Source organism: Falco biarmicus, chromosome 5 (genome assembly GCF_023638135.1).
Source record: "Falco biarmicus isolate bFalBia1 chromosome 5, bFalBia1.pri, whole genome shotgun sequence".
Lineage (NCBI taxonomy): Eukaryota > Metazoa > Chordata > Aves > Falconiformes > Falconidae > Falco > Falco biarmicus.
The window spans coordinates 6,933,188-6,954,328 of record NC_079292.1 but is presented as its reverse complement, the minus strand read 5'-3'; the positions used below and the strand labels follow the sequence as shown (position 1 = coordinate 6,954,328).

At 38.5% G+C, this 21,141-nt stretch overlaps 1 protein-coding gene across 3 annotated transcripts in view; it reads left to right on the top strand.

Annotated features, from left to right (window-relative positions):
- The first annotated feature begins 2,555 nt into the window (after positions 1-2,555).
- IL17REL (interleukin 17 receptor E like) overlaps positions 2,556-21,141 on the top strand; it is a 48,820-nt gene continuing 30,234 nt past the window's right edge. For 2 of the 3 annotated variants that reach the window (XM_056341902.1, XM_056341901.1), the window contains exon 1: positions 2,556-3,393. In XM_056341902.1, coding sequence (XP_056197877.1) covers positions 3,292-3,393 — 102 coding nt within the window. In that variant the 5' untranslated portion in view covers positions 2,556-3,291. The remainder of the gene's footprint in view (positions 3,394-21,141) is intronic. The other variant, XM_056341903.1, reaches the window with a different exon arrangement.

The following is a 21,141-nucleotide window of genomic DNA, read 5'->3' as shown; positions in this document are numbered from 1 at the left end:
ATCTGTTCTTCAGGGATGAAGTAATAAAAATGTTAAACCCAAGACAAATGTTAATTAAAATATAGGTAAGGTGTAGTGAGGAGCAAATAATAAAAGAAATCTGTTATCAATAAGTTATTTTCAAGAATTATTATCAAGAATTAGAGTCACATTTGAGCAAGGAGCCTACGAGCTAGTGCCCATATATATTTCACATGCATGGATGCATAATATTACATAATTGATATATAATGATACATAAACTACAAGTTTTCAAAAAACACAACATGGGTCTATTATACTTCCCATTTTTTAGTGGGAATATTAGCTTAAAGGGGGGTCTGTAACTGGACATAATAAAAACAATTGATGAACACTGTAATTCCAGGATATAAATTAGGTAGAAATGGTAAAGTAGATTGTGCTAGTTTAGACATGATTTTAAAAAAGCTTACTGTCAAATAAAGTAAATAACAACAAGATTGTTGCCTGCTGAACTTTATAACAGGTATTACAGAAACTGTCTGGACTGAAAAACTGTACCTGCATAGAAAGAGTATACTGTTAGAGCAGTGCTAAGAACCACTTTATTTGGAAGGTGACAGAGGTGTGCTAAGAAATACCAGAAACAGTAAGAGAGGAAAAAAACTTAGTAAGCTAGTGACGTCAGTTGTTTCTATAGAAACTGGAGGCATGTTACCTCAGGGCTTGATGCAGAAACTAAATTTGTAAACATTACAAATGACTGTTGCTTGGAGCAAGTAATCACAGACCCCATAGGAAGAGAAAGAACTCTTGGTTCCTTTCCAAGCAGCCACTTCAATAGTGACACAACTTCAACATCCAAAAAAAAAAAAAAAAAAGTGCTGTGCTAATGTATAAATAGTACAGAAACTATGTAAAATGGTTGAGTCTCCAAAAGGAGATTAAAAGGAGCAGCTGAAAGGGTAGAATCTTTCGAGGCACAAGGGACTTTAAAAGTAATGTAGGGAAAACTAAGAACAGTACACACATAAGATATCCCCCAAAAATGTCACCTGTAAGAAGACATCTTTTTGCAGCTTCCAAGACAGTATTTTTAAGAAAGGTTAATACCATCCTTTTTTAATGAAAGATGAGAAGGAAACCTCCTAAAAATTCTAGGGAGCTAATGAGTAATCAAGAAGTCTGTGGAGCTGACTAGTGATGGAGATATGAAAGGACACTTTTTGCTCAAGGAATCTAATGACAGTAAAAAAAATATGCTTGCTTGCTTGCTTGCAGTGGAGCCCATTGCAGGGGAACCTACTGAAGGAATTGTCTCAGGTCTAAATTTAAAACAAGTAATCCAAAAGAATAAGACTAATACCTGAAACAGTAATCAAACTCTATTCTACAGGGTCCCATAAACTGCACTTGAAATTGAAGTTGCAAAACTACTAACTGGTGTGTGCTGAACTGGCTTGCTTGCAGTAGGCATACTGGTAAATGATACACTCACTGACTGAGAGTCAAAATGGCTTTTTGGTAGAGGGACATCATGCTTCTGATTCTGTCAACATCGCTACGCTATTACGTAAAAGATCCGTGATCTGCTCACTCCTGAATATTGTGTGCAGGACCACCTATCTTAGAAAAGGTATGGTAAAAATGAAAACGCATATTCTTAATCTTAGAAAAAATAGGGGAGGTATGTTAGAAATCAATGAAATTGTGACTGTTTTGACAAAGGTAAGATGAGAATGGATATTCTCTGCTTTTTCTAAAGCAAGAACAAGGGGGAACCCAACTGAAGTATTTGGAAGCAGTTTTAAATTCAAAACAATGCAAATAAACATAGTTTAATTGTGTAACTCATTGCCACAGGAAGTTTTGAAAACCAAAAGGATGAATAGATGCAGAGTTGTTGTATAAATGCATGTAAGAAAGGCCCAGAAACAGCTGTTGAAAACAGTGAAGTGCGCATGGCTTTCAGTTCAGGAAATCCATAGGATCCAGGTCATTTGAATTCAGCAGCATATAGGTTAAAATCATCCATGGAAACATATTTAACTTCATTCTTATTTTTCTTAAGTGTCTGCTACAGATCCTGTTAGGCACAGGAGAGTGGACTCGACAGGTCTTTAATCTGGTCTATTTTTATGCATAGATGAAAAACTTTAATTGTTATTTTTTAACCAAAATATTAAATAACAATTTGTTTAGTACTGTGATTGACACTGCTCTTTATCTTCAGAAAATAAAGTCTTACTGTAAAACTGAAAAACTGGACTGCAATGAAAGTACCTAAAATGTCAGTATAGTAGATACATTGGTAGAATAGGCACTGCCTTTTACCTGTTCATTAAAAAAAAATGTTGGTAAAGCCAGATCCCAGCAGATGGTGTTAATTGTGTATTCCCTACTTTAACAGATGTAAAAGGTTTTGCAAGAGCCTGGCACTGTTGTACTGAAAGATATCTCTCTTCATTGGGAGCAAGCCCGCTCTATGCAAAAATAACTCCCACCTATGGGCATAACACACCACATATCGCCTCCATATGAACCAAAGAGTGTGTTTTTTGGAATACTTGTTCCTTGTGATGGGTAGTGGGACTGTGTAAGGTAGCACCCAAGAAGGCGTTCCTGGGCATTTTGTTGTGCTAACAGGTACCAGGGTATTGTGACTCACTGGCACAGTGCTTTCAGAGCTGGTGGGGGTGAGCTTTTGTGGCAAAGCATGCATACTTCCTGAGTGAGCTGAAAATCCAAAGGCTGGAGATAGGCTATAGAACAAGAGGCTTCTGTTGGTACAATTAAATAAGAGAAATAAGTTCAAGGCACATATTTCTAGGGTAAAAGAATCTGTTTTTCTTGCTGATGAAAACAAGAAATCAGTCTTACAAGACTACCCACCTCAGCAAAGCTGTTATTCTTTTTATTCAATGCATTAGAAAACCAGGAAAATAAGTAGACATGCATCTGGATTCCAGTGAACCTGCCTGGTACATCACTCTAGAAATAAAATTCCCATTTATACATAGAATTTACAGGACAGAAATTTGCTAAAACTGATCTAAAGCTGACATGATGAAATCCAGAAGGAAAAGGTTTTACTGTGATTGACAGAAGTTAATGTTGCCTATTTTTTCACTATGGAACATAAGAAATGAGTTGAACATGTTTTATATTTCCCAGAACTAGCAATTTTCTGTCCTTGGAAAGTTTTAGAGGGAGGAGCTCAGAGGTGCTGTGGGAGGGACTAAAATTCATATTAAAGTTTTGGCATGAGAGGGAGAATTGTCAGAGTGGAAGGTTTCTTCTGAGGTTTTGCTTTTTTAGTTCCAATTTAGGATGATAAGTATTCATGTTCAGATTCTTCTAGTAATTCTTCTTTGGAATTCTGATTGTCAGATTATTCCCAGGATTGAAGAATGTGGACTTTCATGTTCTCAGGTAATCTCTTACTTGTTCCTATTTACTATCTATTAATATAGTAGTTGTATGCTGCCAAAATAATTGTAAGAAAAGCAAGAAAGCAAAAATGGAAGAATATTTAAGCTGTCCTGAACATTCACTTTAAATTCTTGTCATTCTAAGTATCCAATGTAGGAAAGATGACTGTTAGGAAGGGAGTAAGAAAATGTATCTTATGCTATTTCCAATTGCTGTTGTTAGTATCTTTTTTAATACGTCTTTTGTATTTGAAAAAAATATTTAATTCATATGAATTAATTTGGAGCGTCAGTTTTTACAACAACAATGGTGCCAAAGAGATGAGGGATGCAGGAATGGGAGGTTTCAGAAATTGCTGATTATGTTAGGAATATCCAAAACACTGAATTTCCTGTGAAGAAATGAATTAAGCTTGAGAAAGAGCAAACCCTGTTTTTCATTTTTTGGGATGAATGTAACTGCAGTATTAAATTTAATGGCTTATGTATGTGAATAAAAGTGTAGTATGCACCATACTGTCTCTTAAATAGCTTTGAATTTTGTGTGTTTCCAAATATTCCCACAAAGGGGCAGTATGGAGATATTCTGCTTCTGTTGGCATTCTGAAACTGCAAGAATAGAGTAAATACAAAGATTTAAAAAAAAGGATAGAATAATAGGGAATCTGACTTTCAGTTTTAGTGGAGGATGATAACTATGTACTTTCAACAGAGAAGTGGAATTGATGGCATGAAAGAGTATGGCTGTACAGACTTCTGCTTGAAGATGTCAGTGTTTAGGACAGGCAATGGGACATACTAAATATTGTCTAAATGTGGTGGTACTACTCAAATACTAAGTTAGTACATGTTACAGCAATTTATTCTATGTTTTAGATGTGTATCCTAGAAAATGTCAGGCAAACGTGCTTATCAAATACTAGACTGAGGGAAACCTCCTTCTCTATATTTAAAGTTGTTTAATATTCCCCCATTCAAATTCTGTAGTCTTTATTCATGTAAGTGTTTTAGAATAATAAACAATAGTCATAAGAGATTAATCTCTAGATGTACCTCAGCACTTGTCAAGAATTTTTATGTACTTAAGTATATGAATGCAAACACACACGTGTGTTAAATATTTTAAGCTCCTTGGTTTGCCGCAATGAGAGTTTAAAATAGAAATAATTTACTATTCTAATTTATCCCTCCAAAGAGTGTATATGAGTATCGGACTCAGCATGTAAAAAACAATAGCAACCTTTTTTTGGTGGGATTCAGTCTAGGGGATAGGACTTACCTGTGGGACCTTTAAAGGGCATCTTTCTCTGTCATATCTTAGGTATGTATGTTAAGAAGACTGATTCACTAGATGCCTAAGGTACAGACACAACCCTGAGGTCTAGTAGAGTGGATCCCTTTCTTTGCCTTCAGGAGTTTTTTGTACAATTTTTCCAATATTGAATGTTGGATAAGTGAGAAGGCTGTGGTTTTTTTAATTTATAGGGGAAATACATTGTTTCCAGTATAATGGAATCGATCAACCATTTGCGATGTTAAAGATAGGGTTCGGTTCATGTTCTCTATGCTATGTTTCTGCTAGTTGTATTCAGTAGAATCTTGAATGCATTAATGAGTTTTTCAGACAAAAATGTTTTCTCACTGGGAACAATAATGATCTCAACAGGACAAATTACTGCCAGCATAGCATTTTCAGTCTAGTGCAAAGCATTTTAGCTACATGAACTTTAAAGTATCATGACTAGCTTGTTAGAGAAAAATCCTTCTTCCTTTTCCTTTGGAAGTAACTTCAATTTCCCCACATAACCGACCACAATTTGTTTTGAGTTACTTTAAAAGGCAGCAGTTTATCTTCTCCATAGTTTATAACTCAATGGTCTTTACAGGGGCCCTAACCAGGGGTTATAATTTGTCTCTGTGTATGTGAAATATATGTGTGCTGCCTTCTGCTATAGCACATCAGATCACAAAGAAGAGAATCAATGGCATTTTTTATAGCAATTTGCTTAATGTGATGATGAGATGGTTTTAAAATTACATTATCAGAAGTTTTCTGTAGCTGCTATTGCTACAAGTGAGTATTCTAGATAATTGGTTTTTTCTTTATGAAGTTTTCCCATAGGTTTGTGTAGTGGTTTTCTCTTCTGCAGTGTCAGCTCTGAGGTTGTGTGGTTCTTCATAAAGCATTAGGGGAATGAAAAGCAATTGATTTGCATTTTTCTGCATTTTTCAAACTGTGGATATTGTCAGAAAGTTGTGAGCAGGTTTAATAACTGAAACTGTTGAGTTTGACCAACAGACTAGATTATAGGGTAGCTATCTCCCTTGAATATTTGTAAGCAGTTTTGATTTCCTTGGGTACTCCTAATCAGAATAAAGCATTGGTTATACTTAAGAGGGAAATAGTGTCATAACTGTTTTGACATATATGACTTAAAACCCCTTCACTATGAATTTTTTAGATTTTGAATCCTATTGCAACTTCATGAATCATTATTAATTTGCTACGAATATTCAGCAAGATATCCTTGCATTGGCTTGTATAAGGCAATATCCAGGTTTCATTACTATACCACAAACTGTACGTCTTTTCAGTACAGGAAAGGAAAAACCAAAAGAACATCAGATGTTTATGCAAGTATTACATGAAAATTTAAACAGCATGAAAATACGCAACTGTGGGTTGATTGGTGGCAAAGGAACAGCAAAGCTTTTATTATGTGTTATGATTTATTTTTCCTTCCTTGTTTTAGTGGCTTGGCTTTAGAGCCCAAATGATATTCTGATATGCAAAGGTTAAACACAATGGGCTTGGTCTCCATGCCTCACCCAGTAGCAAACACAGTTATCAACCAAGTTTCCTTGTAAAAGCATAGGGGAATCCCAGCCTGCAATTGAAATTGGGTTTGTGCCCTACTCACTTTACAATCCACATTGTTTGCAGGCTGTACACAAAGAAAGGCTTAGGCCAAATTTGACTCAGCAGCTAGTAAAGATTGAGAGCACTATATTTTTTTTTAAAAAAAAGATCTCCAGAAAACTATGAAATAGTTATTTGCATTGTCTGCCATTAAATGTAGTAACATTTCCAAAGTCCACGGATAGAGAAGGAAACCCTAAACTGAATCTGGGATTTCTTTGCAGTTATAAAGATTATAGGCAGCAAATTCTTGATATAGCTGCTGCCTGTTCCTGCTATTTATACGTGGTGTTTCTTTACTGGATATTTACGCCATGGATCAGTCCGTTCTTGCTGAATACTACACACTGCAAAACCAGTGATTATAATACAGGCCTTAGGCCACTAACAGCTGAAATAAATTGGCATTCTTCGTTCATTACTAAGGTAAGCAATTAATGTTTTAAAAGTAATCCCAAGCCTCTAAAAACCAAACATGATAATCTAGGTGACATAATTAAGTTGTTCTCTAAAATCTGTTTGAAAAACTGATTTTAGACATGGAATGTCTAAAGTGTCTACAGAGCCTGATCAGAGAGACCTGGCTTCCTCAGAGTGAGTGAGAGAGGTACATACAGTGTGAAGTCCCAGTCTAGGAAGATGATTCACCCCAGACTTTTTTGCCTATGCGTTGATGTACCTGATTGGAGGAGATGCATAAAAATATAGAACATGTCCTCTGCTAGTATTTGCTGAGATGCAGCACAATCCACCAGAGCATGCCCTAGATAGAAAGCCCGAGTTTTTCATCCCTGCCTGTCACTGACTCATTTATGTGGCCCTATTCAAGTGATTTCCTTTCTCCAGTGTTCACAAGTACAAAACAGTGCTGACCTTCCTGTGTGATGTGTCTTAATTATGTGTTTTAATTAAGTGCTTTCAATACTATAATTAAATGTTAAGTACTTGTTAGTCAAAGCAGTCATACTTAAGAGGCTCATTCATATTGAGTCACTGTATCAGAGTGATATTAACCCATTTGCTTAGATATCCCTGCTTGCCTTCTGTGCTGGTAGCCAGGAGAGCTGCAGTTTAGCAAGTTTAGGTGACTTATCTCTTGGACTGTGTTTAACATTTGCTCTTAAGGTTATAAATAGCTTGGCAATGACACTTAGTTTCTATGTTTCCTGCTGTATCCTATGCAACTGGTTGGGTACCATCCCATTTCCTGACCTCCTGAGAAGAAAAAAGCCAGTGACAGATACAAGTGGGGACTTCCAAAACTTTATAGCGTACGTCATTATTAGAGCATCTACCAGCACTTACTTCAGGAGAGGTGGAGATGGAGAAAGCTCTGTAATTCAGAACTTGAAAAAAAATGCAACAGTAGCTTTTGGGTTTTTTTCTTTCTCGCTTCTTCCTCAAGAGCTCTGGAAAAAAGGTTACAAGGTCTGGAAAGAGATAAGCCACTGGAGCGGCAAGAATGGAGGCACTACAGATAATCATGAAAGTTGGGGGCAGAAGATTAACAGATATTGGTACAGGACATGACAAGGTGTCCTGAAACTGAAACACAAGGCAGTACTAGAAGCTTCACCACTGTGAGATATCAACATAAGTATGTGCAATCAGTACCTATAGCAGGAGGAAGATATTAAAAAAGTCAAGGGGTATATAAGTAAGCTCAGCAGGAGATGGAAGCAGCTGACCTTTGGCAGTGAACTTCAGCTCACAAATCTCTAGGGAGGGAATATATCCTTCCTCCATTTGGACCCAAAACTCAATGTTGAATACTGAGCTTTGGGAACAGGTGCTTTCTACAGCTGTAGAATATTGCTGGCTGACTGATGGATTTGCAATTGGAAAGCTACTTGTAATTTGATCAAATCTAGGCAGTAAGGTCTAGGATTAGCTTAATTTGTACATTTGCTGGAGCTGGCAATGCTGTACTTGTTGCTTTGCCATGTTTGTTTATACTGTCCCGTTTTCCCTCTCTTGCCAGAATGCCTGTGCAGGGGAGAGAACCAGGGACAATCAAAAATGAGAAGGACCAATAAGAGGTTTTAGAAGACTTCTTTCTAAGCATAGCTTTGGGTGCTCTCCTGGCTTTTTGGCTCAGCATTGAGAAGCTAGGCTTCACTCCTAGATAGGCAGGTAATTTGGACCTAAGAATGGAATTTCTTCTTATATCTGACCAAAAATCATTTGATTTCTGGGAGCCATGAATGTCCATGTTCTGTGCTGTGGCTACCAGGCTGTTCAAACCAGGAATCCACATTTGAAGTTCTACACCTTGCTTTACCATCATCCATCTGGCACAGATGTTTTCGTAGTAGTTTTCATATTTTCAGGAAAATATTTTTTCTTGTAATTTTTTTTGTTGTTAACATTTATTGTCTGCTTTTTGAAAACCAGGAAATAATTTGCCATCTTAAAAACACAAAACAGAAAATATGCTCTGAAGAGCAGCGTGTTGCTAAGGAAGTTCCAGACCAGCTCTGAACTACTTGGCTAGGAATGACTGCAGAACCGGTAAATTCACGTATACTCAGATATGATACAGATGCATCACAGCCCTGACCCTGCCTTCACAACTGCCAGAATTTTCTGAGGTCAAGAATAAACTGGAAAGTCACAGTAACTAATGATGCTGAGCACTGGAATAGGTTGCCAGCGGAGCTTATAGAGATCTCCATACATGCTAAGAAAATATCTCATACATGTCTCAGATAAAGGTTATTCTTCCTAAGGCAGAAATGTAGAGTAGATGGCATCTTGAGTTCTTTTCTAACCCTATCATCTCTGTTTACATTCATCATTTTCTTTTTTGTTGGAACTAAAGGTGGTCTTTCAAGTCTTATTTAACTTATTCCTTTGGAACAGTCAACAGAGCCAAAGACCTGTCTTGCTGTATTGTATATCCTGCCCTTTCAGCATGCAAAATATGGGACTCACTGTGAAAACTGTATGGGACATACCATCCAATTCAGAAAGTGTCTATATAGAAATGAAGAAAATGTTTTACTTTGAAAATTATCTGTGGCTCTTTCTCTTGCAAGAAAATATTTCAACTTAGTTGCTTTGAATATGTGTGGTAAATTTCAATCATTTCTGGAAAACTGGCTGTCCTGGAGTTGCCCCTACTTGCCTGCATATTTTCAGAAAGATGAATCACATAAACAACATTGTACAGTACTAGATGTGTGTTCATTGTCTTTTCTTGGAAAAACTTTGAGGAAATAGAATTTATTGCAGTTAATACATTTCACTGTCTCCAGTTTTGTTTTTCCCTTTCACCCCTACATATGCAAACTTCCTTGATCTTTTTCCCACTTCCTCATCTCCCTGACCTGCTGGTCCTTCTTCCATTACTGCAATGACAGTTTTCTCCATTACTTTTCAAAGTTTGATTATTTTGTATTATAATGTTTCCCCATTTGTGGTTTGTGGGGTTTTAAATTAATTTTTGCAATTTTCGTTATAGTATCATGCTTCATGCTTAGTTTTGGCCAGTGGTATGTGTTCTTGTATTCCCTCCCCTCCCCCCCCCCCCCCCCCCCCCCCCCCAATTATATTTTATTTATATATGATAGAATAATTTTTGGAGCATGGTCATATCTGTGTTACCTTACATTCTGCCTTTGTAGCTTATTTTCTCTTCCACTTAGGGGTAAAAATACACATACACTTTTTAGGTGAATGTGTGGCATAGGTGGTTTTCAGTGAGTAAGGGCTATCATTAAAAATGAGACATAGGGTGAAGCAACATATGAAAGTACTGAACACTTGATGGGTTTATTAAGCTGAGGCCGTGCCCAGGAATTATTGCTGCCTCTAGGGACAACAGCATGATCAGGAGAGTCAGGTGAAACAATGCTGCTGTTGTAACGTTGGTAGAATCCTGTTTCTTTGGAAGCCTTACTTTTGGACGTCTGCCTCCTTTAATTGGACTGTGCTAACTTTAGCAACTACAGTATGTGGAAGTTACCCAAGATAAAGTCAAACTATATGATCATTCCATAGTTTTTCTCCCCCCTCAACCCCTCCCAAAATTATGAGCGAATAGTAAAAAGAGAAATAGACTATGTAATGACTTTTTTGAGTAATTATTTTTGACTTTGCATTTTATGTGATCTATTCTTCCTTAGCATTTGCAAATCTATTCATAACAAGCTTCTATTATCAGTTATCTCAAAATGCAAATGTTTCAGCTGGAATACACAGAATAGATGCTTTCAGTAGGTCTTTTCTACATGGCAGATTTTGAATGTTTTTTGATTTTTCACACTGCTAGTTCTTTCAGAGAAAGGTGTTTTTGGCTTTTGTTGCTCTTGATAGGAGTAGAAAGGCGTGTATGCAGGGATTCTCTCTTGATAGGAGAGGAAAAGCATGTATGCATGGATTATGGTTTAAGATTTCTGATGTAGGATTAAGACTTTTGGATGCCATAATAATACAAATATGAATAGTTAGGAAATAATCCTCTCTGTCAAAAAATTTCAACTATACAGCTGTGAAAAAAAGTTTTTAATGTACATGTACTAAGAAGATTTTCCTCATTTTGCTGTGGCTAGAGTGTTTCTGTAAGTCAAGCAAGCATAATTAGAGATAGCCAGGCATCTTTAAGGCTTAACATCATTCCATCTTTAATGGAAGCAGTTTCTTAACTGATACTGTGGCACCAGGAAGGATGCAGTGGCCTCTCAGGACTGCCATCCAAGACTACCACTGCTTCTAGCATGGCCTGAGGGATCATTTGTATGGCCTTACATTCTTACACAACAACATAACAAGCTTAGGCTAGAATAAAACCAAATTCAACATTTAAGAATATTTCTCAGCAGGAAGAGCTATAATATCAGGGGTAATTCCAAGTTTGTTTAGGTTTGAAATTTTTCTCTGTCTAAGAAGAGGGAGAAACACCGTTTTTATGGGAGCTACAAAAACCAGAAGCATGTGCTCCTGCATTTCTCTCCATGGCTTTGAAGGGTGTCTCAGCCCTGACACGTAGCCTCCAAAGTCTTGGAACTGTTAGAAGAAATTATTGTCAAGTGCATTTTGCTGTTCTAAATTTTATTATGACTTTGTGATCCATGCTGGCAGGGTTGGGATTAGCAAATTCATTTTTCTTTTGAAGCCCCTCCACCCCCAACATTTCAGGATAGTTTCTGTGCAACATTCACCTATTCTATGACCCTGCTCCTTTCCTATGATTCCAGGTTATTAAATACAGATTAAATGGAGATCATGAGAAAGCATTAGCAACTTGTCAGGGCAGTGTGAGAAACCTGCATATTCAGCATTGTGCTGCCTCAAGTTAGGCAAGGGAAAAAGTTAAGCATCAGGTTAGTCTGATCTCCACTCTCTAGAGCCCAGGCACCTGAGTTATGAGCCAGTTTGATGTTCTTTATTAGAGTAGCTGTGGAGAGCCACTCTTCCAAAGTTTCAGTTTCTGAGTTTCTGGTGTTTTTTTTTTTTTTTTTTTTTTTTTTTTTCTGATAACTGCTTAAAATAAAATCTAGGTAGCCTTTGAAGTAGGAAACAGATCTCCCATTTGAATGTCGAAAGCACTTAGCTTTAAAAACTACACTGCATCTTGCCTGTCCTTCTCTCAGACCACTGTACTTTCATTTCCTCTCTATACAGTATCACTGCTTTGACAGTAGGCCTGGGAAACCCTCTCATTTACTGGGCAGCATGGTGAACAGACAATTTAGGGTTAGAACTGCTTCAGATTAAGGAAGATGTTGAAGCTGGTGGTCCCTTGAGCTAAGGTCTTGAAAAATGGCATATAAAAGCTGGAATATGCCCATATTCTGCTTTCATCTTCTAATATTTCCAGTCTGAAAGAAGCTAAGCTTGAGTTTTTTTCATTTAACCTCTGTTACTATTAAATATCCTCCAGCTACCTGCTATGCTGGGCGATGTGCATGTTTTACAAGAGCATGTATGCTATCCCAAAGACCTTTGGCATGAGCTGGATGTCATTTACAGTTTCATTCTGGTCATGAACTAAACAGCAAACTACATGCATCCAGGAAGCTTTCAAATCAGAAAGGAAGGTGCCTGATAAGCTTACGTGCCCCTGTTAGGTGGCAATTATTAGGGTGTCATGGATCATGTTGTTTGGCTGAGATTACTACAGTTTGCTTAAATCATGTTTCAGGTACCTAAATCCTCTTTTAGATTTGGCTGACTCAATCTTACTTTGCAAATGACTGCAAATTTTGGCTTCATTTTAATACCAGAAGTAATGCAGAATCCATACAGAGAAAGTGCCTTACTTGGAAATTATGTGACCCTTTTCTCATGGGCAAAGCTGAAGTTTGTGTAGGTGTATTGGGTTTGTGTGGTAAGGTTGTGGTGGTTGGGGGCTTCTGTGAGAAGCTGCTAAAAGTTTCCCCTATGTCTGATGGAGTCAATGTGAGCTAGCTCCAAGACAGATCCACCATTGGCCATGGCCCATCGATGATGGTGGTAGCACCTCAGTGATAACGTATTTAAGAAGGGGAAAAAGTTGCGATGCAACAGCAACTGCAACCAGAAGAGGGGAGTGTGAATACGTAAGAGAAACAACTCTGCAGACCCAAGGTCATTGAAGGAGGAGGGGGAGGAGGTGCTCCAGGTACTGGAGCAGAGATTCCCTTGCAGCCCATGGTGAAGACCACGATGAGGCAGGCTGTGCCTGCAGCCCATGGAGGTTGACAGTGGAGCAGACATCTGCCTGCAGCCTGTTGAGGACCCCATGCTGGACTGGGGGATGACGGAAGGAGGCTGTGACCCTGTGGGAAGCCCGTGCTAGAGCAGGCTGCTGTCAGGACCTGTGGAGAGAGGAACCCACACTGGAACAATTTTGCTGGCAGGACTTGTGACCCCATGGGGGAACCAATGCTGGAGCAGTCTGTAACTGAAGGACGGCACTGCATGGAAGGGACCCGTGCTGCAGTGTTTGTGAAGAACTGCAGCCCATGGGAAGGACTCGTGGGAGAAGTTCATGGAGAACTGTCTCCTGTGGGAAGGACCTCATGCTGGAGCAGGGGAAGAGTGTGAGGAGTCCTCCCTGTGAGGAGGAAGGAATAGCAGAGACAGTGTGTGATGAAGTGACCACACCCCCTGTTCCCCATCTTCCTACGCCAAGTGGCGGGAGGAGGTAGAGAAAATCGGGGGTAAAGCTGAGCCTGGGGTAAAGGGAGGGGATGGGGGACAGCGTTTTAAGATTTAGCTTTTATTTTTTCATTATCTTGCTCTGATTTAATTGGTAATAAATTAAATAAATTTCCCCAAGCTGAGTCTGTTTTGCCCATGATGGTACTTGGTGAGTGATCTCCCTGCCCGTATCTTGATTGATGAACCTTTTGTTACATTTTCTTTCCCCTGCCCAGTTGAGGAGGGGAGTGGTAGATTGGCTTTGGTGGGCACCTGGCATCCAGCGAGGGTCAACGCACCACAACAGGCAAAAAGTTTTTTTCTGACTTGGATCTGATTCAAAGTTCATTCAAATCATTGGAAAGAGTTTCACTCAACCATAGTCCTACACAATTTGTGAATGTGAGCAGTATGGCATTTATTATAAAGGTCAAAGTGTACAGCAGAGCACTGTTCTGCTCCTGGGACTGACCCTAAACTTAAGCAAAGCGAGGAATTGCCTAGAGCAAAACATCGAGGACTTTGCTTGTATGCCAGAGCACTGGAAAGCCAGGCCTGCAATGTGTTCCCTCTTTGCTGAGCAGTAGTGTTAGGATGTATAAGATGACAGTAACTGGAATAGAAAAAGATCTTCAGGCCAAAAGAAAAGTAAGTATTTCCAAAAGAATTAATCACCGCCTCCAGCAGCAGCAGGAAGAGTAATTCTATCCTGGAGGGTCTCTTCTCATAATTTTCACTTCGGTTCTGGCTTTTCTTTTTTTCTTTTACCTTTTCTGTGGCAATCTCATTGCCTCCAGGTTCCAGGCACCTCTGAGGCTGTAAGTCTCAGTGCTGTCAGCGCTGCTGAGGGATCTTGACTAAGTTTTTCTTGTAGGCTCTTCTGGGCTACAGAGATTGTTCCACCATCCTAACCTCAAAGCATGAACAATCCATAGTTGTCTGGAGAGCTTGTGGAATCTATGTCCTCCAGTTTTTCAAGAAATGGCCAAAGTAATGACTGACTTGAAGTGGTGTTGGTGATAGTACTGCTTCTAGCAGAAGGCTGGACTTGGTGACCTCCAGAGACTTCTTCCACCCTGAATTTCTTTGATTCCTTTTTATCATCCTCTGTATGAGATCGCCAGTCATTCATTGAAATAACCGTTAATGCTGTGCTAGAGTGTCCCCGTCTCATTGTTAGATTAGAAGTGCTGATTTGGTAGATTAGTTGTCCTTTCAAGTAGCTGAGTGGTCTGAAATTTTTGACACTCTGTGTGTGGGATGGTGCTGATTTACACCAGCTGAGGGTATGGCATTCAAAGTGCATTTTAATTTTACTTTGTCTATTGTATGTAATTCTGTTGGTTAACAACTTGTATTAAAATTTTATGAAACATGACATCAAAATGATTGACAATTTTTTTTGTTTTGTTTTTTATTTCTTAAAAAAAGAAGCTAGAGCATATTTTTGCTTCAAGCAAATTCTGTTTCTAGTCCTAGAGTTGAAGCATACAATAGAACAGGCAGCTTTTATTTCTGACTGTCATAGCTCCCTTTGGTCCAGTAAATTTAAAAGCAAGTGGTTTCTGTGTAGGTCCTTTTTGTATCACAACATTATTTTTAAATACAATTCACTTAAAAAAAATACAAGGGGGGAGTATTCTTCCCAGTTGTGAGACCTCATAGCAATGTTGTTTTGACAGGACATTCACTTATAGGATAAATGCATGTCACTGCAAACAGTTCCCAGAAATATAATTACTGTGCTGCCAACTCTTTCACTTGTTCTGCTCTGTAAAAAAGATAAAGCCATGTAGCCACAGTAATGGTCAGAAGACATTATATGCCACATGCAGTCCAGCTAAAATATGGGACAGTCCAGTTAAAATATGGGAACAGGATTCCTCTACATCAGTACAGTGCAGAAAGATATGCATGCTGTGAAGACAGAACTCTCTGTTGTACCTGTATACTAGCAGGCAAACAGAAGGGCAAAAATCTGAAGGGCCTGAGGGTCTTGTGTTAGTCATGTGCTCCTGCATTACTCAAGTACTGCTAGACTTTGTGTAAAGGAAGCGTTGGCCGTGTGACAAAGAGCAGGTTGTAGAGGACAGAGTCTGTACATTTGCATATATGTATGAAGTGGCAAATAGTGCAGGAAACAAAGATTGGTAAAAGGCTATGCTTTAGACCACTGTGAAGCCTTGCTGAAGACTGGCCAATAATCTTCAATAAAACTAGTAATCCCTTCCCTGTTTTTTCATTGTCAGTTCACTATTTAGTTGAGAGCACATCAATATCGTGTTAACACAGGCAAGACATTACCTTGCTCTGTTGGATGGGCACAAGCCAGGTATCATCCAAAAAGTGTGTGACATTGTTAGCACTGTACTGACCCTGAGCTTAATATCCCACTTCTCAGCAGCACTTATCTTCTCAGGTTCAGCACTGCACTAATGTGCTGGAATGGTTCTTGTTCAGCTTGGGACGCATGCAGAGAGACTCAGGGCTGCATAATGCGTAGGCAGGACTCAGCTGTTTTGTTTTTAGCATTCTGTAAAAAAATCGAGCATCATCCAGGTGCTATTGTAGAAGCAGTAGTTTAAAGTAGTCAAAAGTAATGCTTTTCCGTAAGTTCAGGTGCCTATTCCTTTTCTGCATGGATAACAGGCCAAATGTTTCCTCTTATGATTACTTAACTGATCCCTGTTCACATGTATCTGATCACCACAGTGTCAATAAAAATTGAAGAACAACCTTGTGGTCTGGCAAAAATTAAAAAGGATCATCAGTAAGATAGTTTTACCTTGGCAATGAATGCAATTACACATGACATCAAAACAAATACAGATGCTCCTTTTGAGAAAAAGTCTTTTGGGGACACTATCAGCAGTACGACCTATGAATTTTAAACAGTTCTAAATATTCATATTATGTGTATTAATCAGTATAATTCCTCTAGTTCTCAGTAAATATAACTACAATTTAATAAAATTGCCAAGTGTGTTCCATAGGCCCATTATTTTTCTTTTTCACTCATTTCCAATAACGTGCTTTTTTGTGTAAATAATTGTCCATGATATAGTTAAGAATTTTTCTAGTGGGATGGGAATCATTGTGTTATCCCTGTGCTTCCTCTTACTGTAAAGAATTCTGTTTCCTTATATTTGGTAAGATAAATACAGGGGTAGCCTTTATAGGACTAGAATGAGAAAAGTCCATTGAGGTTCCAATCTCCACCAGCATCAAGGACATGTGAAGTGCAAAGCTGTTATCTATTTTGCCTGTGAAAACAGCTCTGGAAAAAGCTAAAGCATACTCAGTTGTTTTCATTTGTGAAGTTCTCCCTAGATATTATCTGGGGTCGAGGGTCTCTATGAAGGAAATTGCAGTCATTTGTTGATAGTCTGAGGAGCTTATGTTACAGCTTTGAATCCTCTCTGTTTCCATCCAAAGTTCAAATCATATAGATCCACATCACTTTGAGTGTGGCTGTCCATTGCTCAAAAATCTTTTTCTTCATGGAGGCGATCACATTAGCATTGCCAGTTTTTTCACTAGAGGCCATGAGAATCATTTACGGCTCTTATGGCGTGGCATCTGTAGGCTCTTCCCTCCGTGAACTGAATGAGGTGAGCAGATGGAGAAGGGAAGGCTGCTGCTGGATTGTTTGCATAGAAGAGGGTAAGTACCTCCCTCTCTGTACTGGAGGATAACTACTGATATGACATAGTTGTGGTGCTCCCAACTGAGAAAAAGAATATTGCGAAGGCACCAAATTTACAAGGCACCAAATACATCCTAAAGGGAAACTGTATTCAGAACTGTGTGTGGTTCTGGTCACTCCGTTTGGACATTTACATTAAAGTAGAAACGGCTGCAGAGAAGGGTAATGGTAGAAGGAAATCTTGTTTTATTAGAGAGGAATAAGAGTTTGGCTTCTATACTCTTGCAAAAAAAGCTGAGAAAAGGTGTATTACTGGTTGTAGATAACTGGAAAGTATATTCCAGGGTGGAAAGCACCCATTAGGAAAATATTCTTCACTAGGAGGGTGGTCAATCAATGGAACAGGCTCCCCAGGGAAGTGGTCACAGCACCAAGCCTGTCAGAATTCAAGGAGCATCTGGATGATGCTCTTAGTCATACGGTTTAGTTTTAGGTAGTCCTGTGAGGAGCAGGGAGTTGTACTTGATGATCCTTATGGGTCATTTCCAACCTGAGATATTCTATGATTCATGATTTTATTTAAGTGAAAAGATAATGGGCTCAATCAAAAGTCAATACAAGATAACTATTATTGTGCTTACATTAGAAATTAAAAGTTTTGGTGCTGGCAAAGAACAGGGCTTATAGAGCAGCCTTGGCTACTGGATCAGTGCAAGTCTGACTGATTTTAACATTAAGCTTCACCAGTTTTTGAAAGAGATTAGATGATGTGGTACCTGTGGTTTTCAGGGTATTAGGCCCAGATCTGGAACATCCTTTCTAATTGCGTGCAGAATAAGTTGGATTTGTGCAGAGCATCCCCTCTCAACTAGAAATCAAAAAAACTACATTGTTAATCGTCTTTATCAGCCTTTTGGCTACAAATTCAGCATCAGTTATTGCAAGACCATACTTTCCGCGTGTTGTAAAAACACATGAAGTCCTATGCTTACTTCTAATGGTGGTCAAAGAGCAGAAACTGCTGGAACAGATGGCAACATCAGAATATGGTCATGTTCCTTTTTTTCTGCCCTCTCAGACAATAGAACCTAAAGTAGAAATGTAGGTAACAGCTTTGCCACTGAGGAGCTCTCAAAAGGGGGAAAACCTGTTCACTCTGCATTCACTGACTTTGAAATAGGCACCTTAATGACTGAGTGTTAAGTGTCTGACAACCTGGTTCCAGTTAAAGAATACATTTTAAGGCATTTTCAGAGATATTACTATTACTCACAGAGTTGTGGAAGAGCTGCCGCCACCTCTTCTATGAAAAACTAACAGACTGCAGAACCAAATTTGCCTCAGTCTTTCCTGCATGACAGGACATTTCTACAATTCTGTGCTTGATTCAGTGCCTGGCAATGTAAGAGGAAATGGGAAGCAGGTCTAATCTTTGTTCCTTTTCCTTGGCAATTTTAATTCATGAAAATACTCTCTGTGTCCCCAAATCCAAGTCTACCTCTGCTGATCTCACTTTCTTCTCTACAGTCTTTAAACAAAGCAATGTGATACTACAATTAGCTTAGATTGAAGAGAAGTTGCTGTGCTAGCTAAAAAGTTGGCACCACACCTTCTATTCAGAATGCTGCACGTTGGTGGTGTCTGTTCAGATAACCTCTAGCTATAGTTGAGTAATACCACAAATGGGGAAAACCCTAGAGAAATAGGAAAATCCCTAACTGTTTGTGCATTGTGTAAGTATATTTTGCTTAGGCTCTTTGCCAAAGCAGATATGAATCAAAGATGCTCTCTGTATGAGAGTAAAAAGTACTATCATGTTCAGGATCTTATTTTTGCATAAAAGACACCCACGGCATTTGTGAAAGGGGAAGAAAATTTCCATTCTGGTTTTAGTGTATTATGTCTTTCTATTGTATTCGTAGCTGAAAATTCCTGAAAACAAAAGATATAGAAAGTGGGAGAGGAACTTGGTTTATTTATTTGAGTTCTTCTTTGAGACAAATGGCCTCTTTTGACTATTTTGCAAAATGATTATAAAAGAATATGCCACCCTCAACCCCCCTTGGTCTTGTACAATAAAAAGAAACAGTTATTAAAAATAGGGAATTGAGCTGTGACCAAATGCTTGCTGTAACTGGCAAGTGTTTGTGCAAATGTTTGATTATTTATGTAAACCTTCCCAACAACTCCTCACCCAGAACAAAACCAAGTGCCAAAGAATGACAAAACATCTCCCTACTAGAACAAAAATCACTGATGGATATGTTTATTTTTTCCTGTGGAGACGATAAAAAAATAAATGCAGGATGGTCCTGGGAAGTGCTCAGATGATAGGATTCATTGGAGCAACAGTGAAAAACAATAATTAATTGGATAGACTAGAAGATTTAGGAGGATTTCTGCATTGTCCCACAGCCCCACAGAAGTGGGTGAGGTTTTTTTCTTCGTATTTGTAACTGAAGATAATCTATTTACAGACGATTTGCAGTTTTCAGGTGTCATAACAGGGGCTCCAAAGCACTGCCCTTCTTTGAGTAAAAGGCTGAATCCTGTGAGTTTTGTGAGATCTTTGTTGTTTACTTCAATGGGACCTTGATTTTTTTCTTAATGTATTTTTGCACCATTATTGTAACCAGAAAGAACTGTTAGAGATGTTAGTTTAAAGATGATATTCTCAGAAATTTTGACTGGCAGTTGGGAATTCTCTCAAGCCACCTAACCAAAATATTTTCAATAGTCTGGCTGCAAAATGGGAAGTTAAAATTACGGAAGTAATTTGCTAAATTATCAACTTTATGAGAGATTAATTTCTTCCAGTAAGCAGTGGCTCAGCAATTAGTTGATCCAACAGTTAGGTTTTCTCACCAAGAAAGCTCCCTAACTCACTAGATTTTTTGCAGTCATTTTGTATATTTGTCTAATCCACTCCCTAAGGCCATGGAGAACCTCAAGAAAAGAAACTGAATTCAAATTGTCCTTCTGCACAGTCCTGCAGTGTTTGATTAGAAGTAATTCAAAATTATGGTTTTGAAACAGCAGTTAAAATTCCAGTAGTTTTATATGAGCTGGCATGTTCCACTTTTATTTGTTTAGTGTTGCACTGAATTATTCAGAAAGTTACAGTCTTTCTATTGATGAATGTGCATTGGGCGAATCAGCAGACTACAAATGATTCTTTTTCTTTTGAGGAGGGCAGAAAAAATTCATAAATGACAAACATTTATATGAACACATTACAGCAGAAATGAGGTCATATCAGTTACATTTTTCTATCCTTCAGGGGGATTTGAGGAATTTGTAAAACCACCGAAATAGAAGTACTCCAGTTTTAGTACATTTATGTAAAGAAGTTTGATTTCCTTTATAGAATCATAGAACAGTTTGGGTTGGAAGGAACCTGTAAAGGTCATCTAGTCCAACCCCCGTGCAGTGAGTAGTGACATCTTCAACTAGATCAGGTTGCTCAGAGCCCACTCCAACCTGACCTTGAATGTTTCCAGGGAAGGGGCATCTACCACCTCTCTGGGCAACCTCTTCCAGTGTCTCACCACCCTCATTGAAAAAATGTCTTCCTTAGGTCCAATCTAGATCTACCCTTTCTTAGTTTAAGAGCATTACCCCTTGTCGTACTGCAACAGGCCCTACTTCTCTGAGTGTTGTAGTATTGTGTAGAAGCAGCCAAAGTAGTATCTTTAACAATGTCAAAAATAATTTTGATAATCTTCAGTCTATGAAAGTATATGACAATCTCTGTCTTACTATAAAAAGTAGTTTAAAACTGCCACCTTTTATGCATCTGCACTTTTATGAGTCATAGTGGCAAACTGCCAATCATAAAAGATGACAACTTACCTCCAGAAGTGATTATTAAAAATAAAAGTGCCAAAAGGACAAAGGAATGAGAACTAGTACAGGTTAGGTACTGGTCACTGGCTTTCTAAAGGCCTTATTTAGCAAGCTTATCTAGCGAAAAAGGCAGCAATGAAAGACAGAAAACGCCCTTCCCAGGTACTGTAGGCAGCTGCCACAGCGTAGCTAACATGCTGTCGCTTCTCATC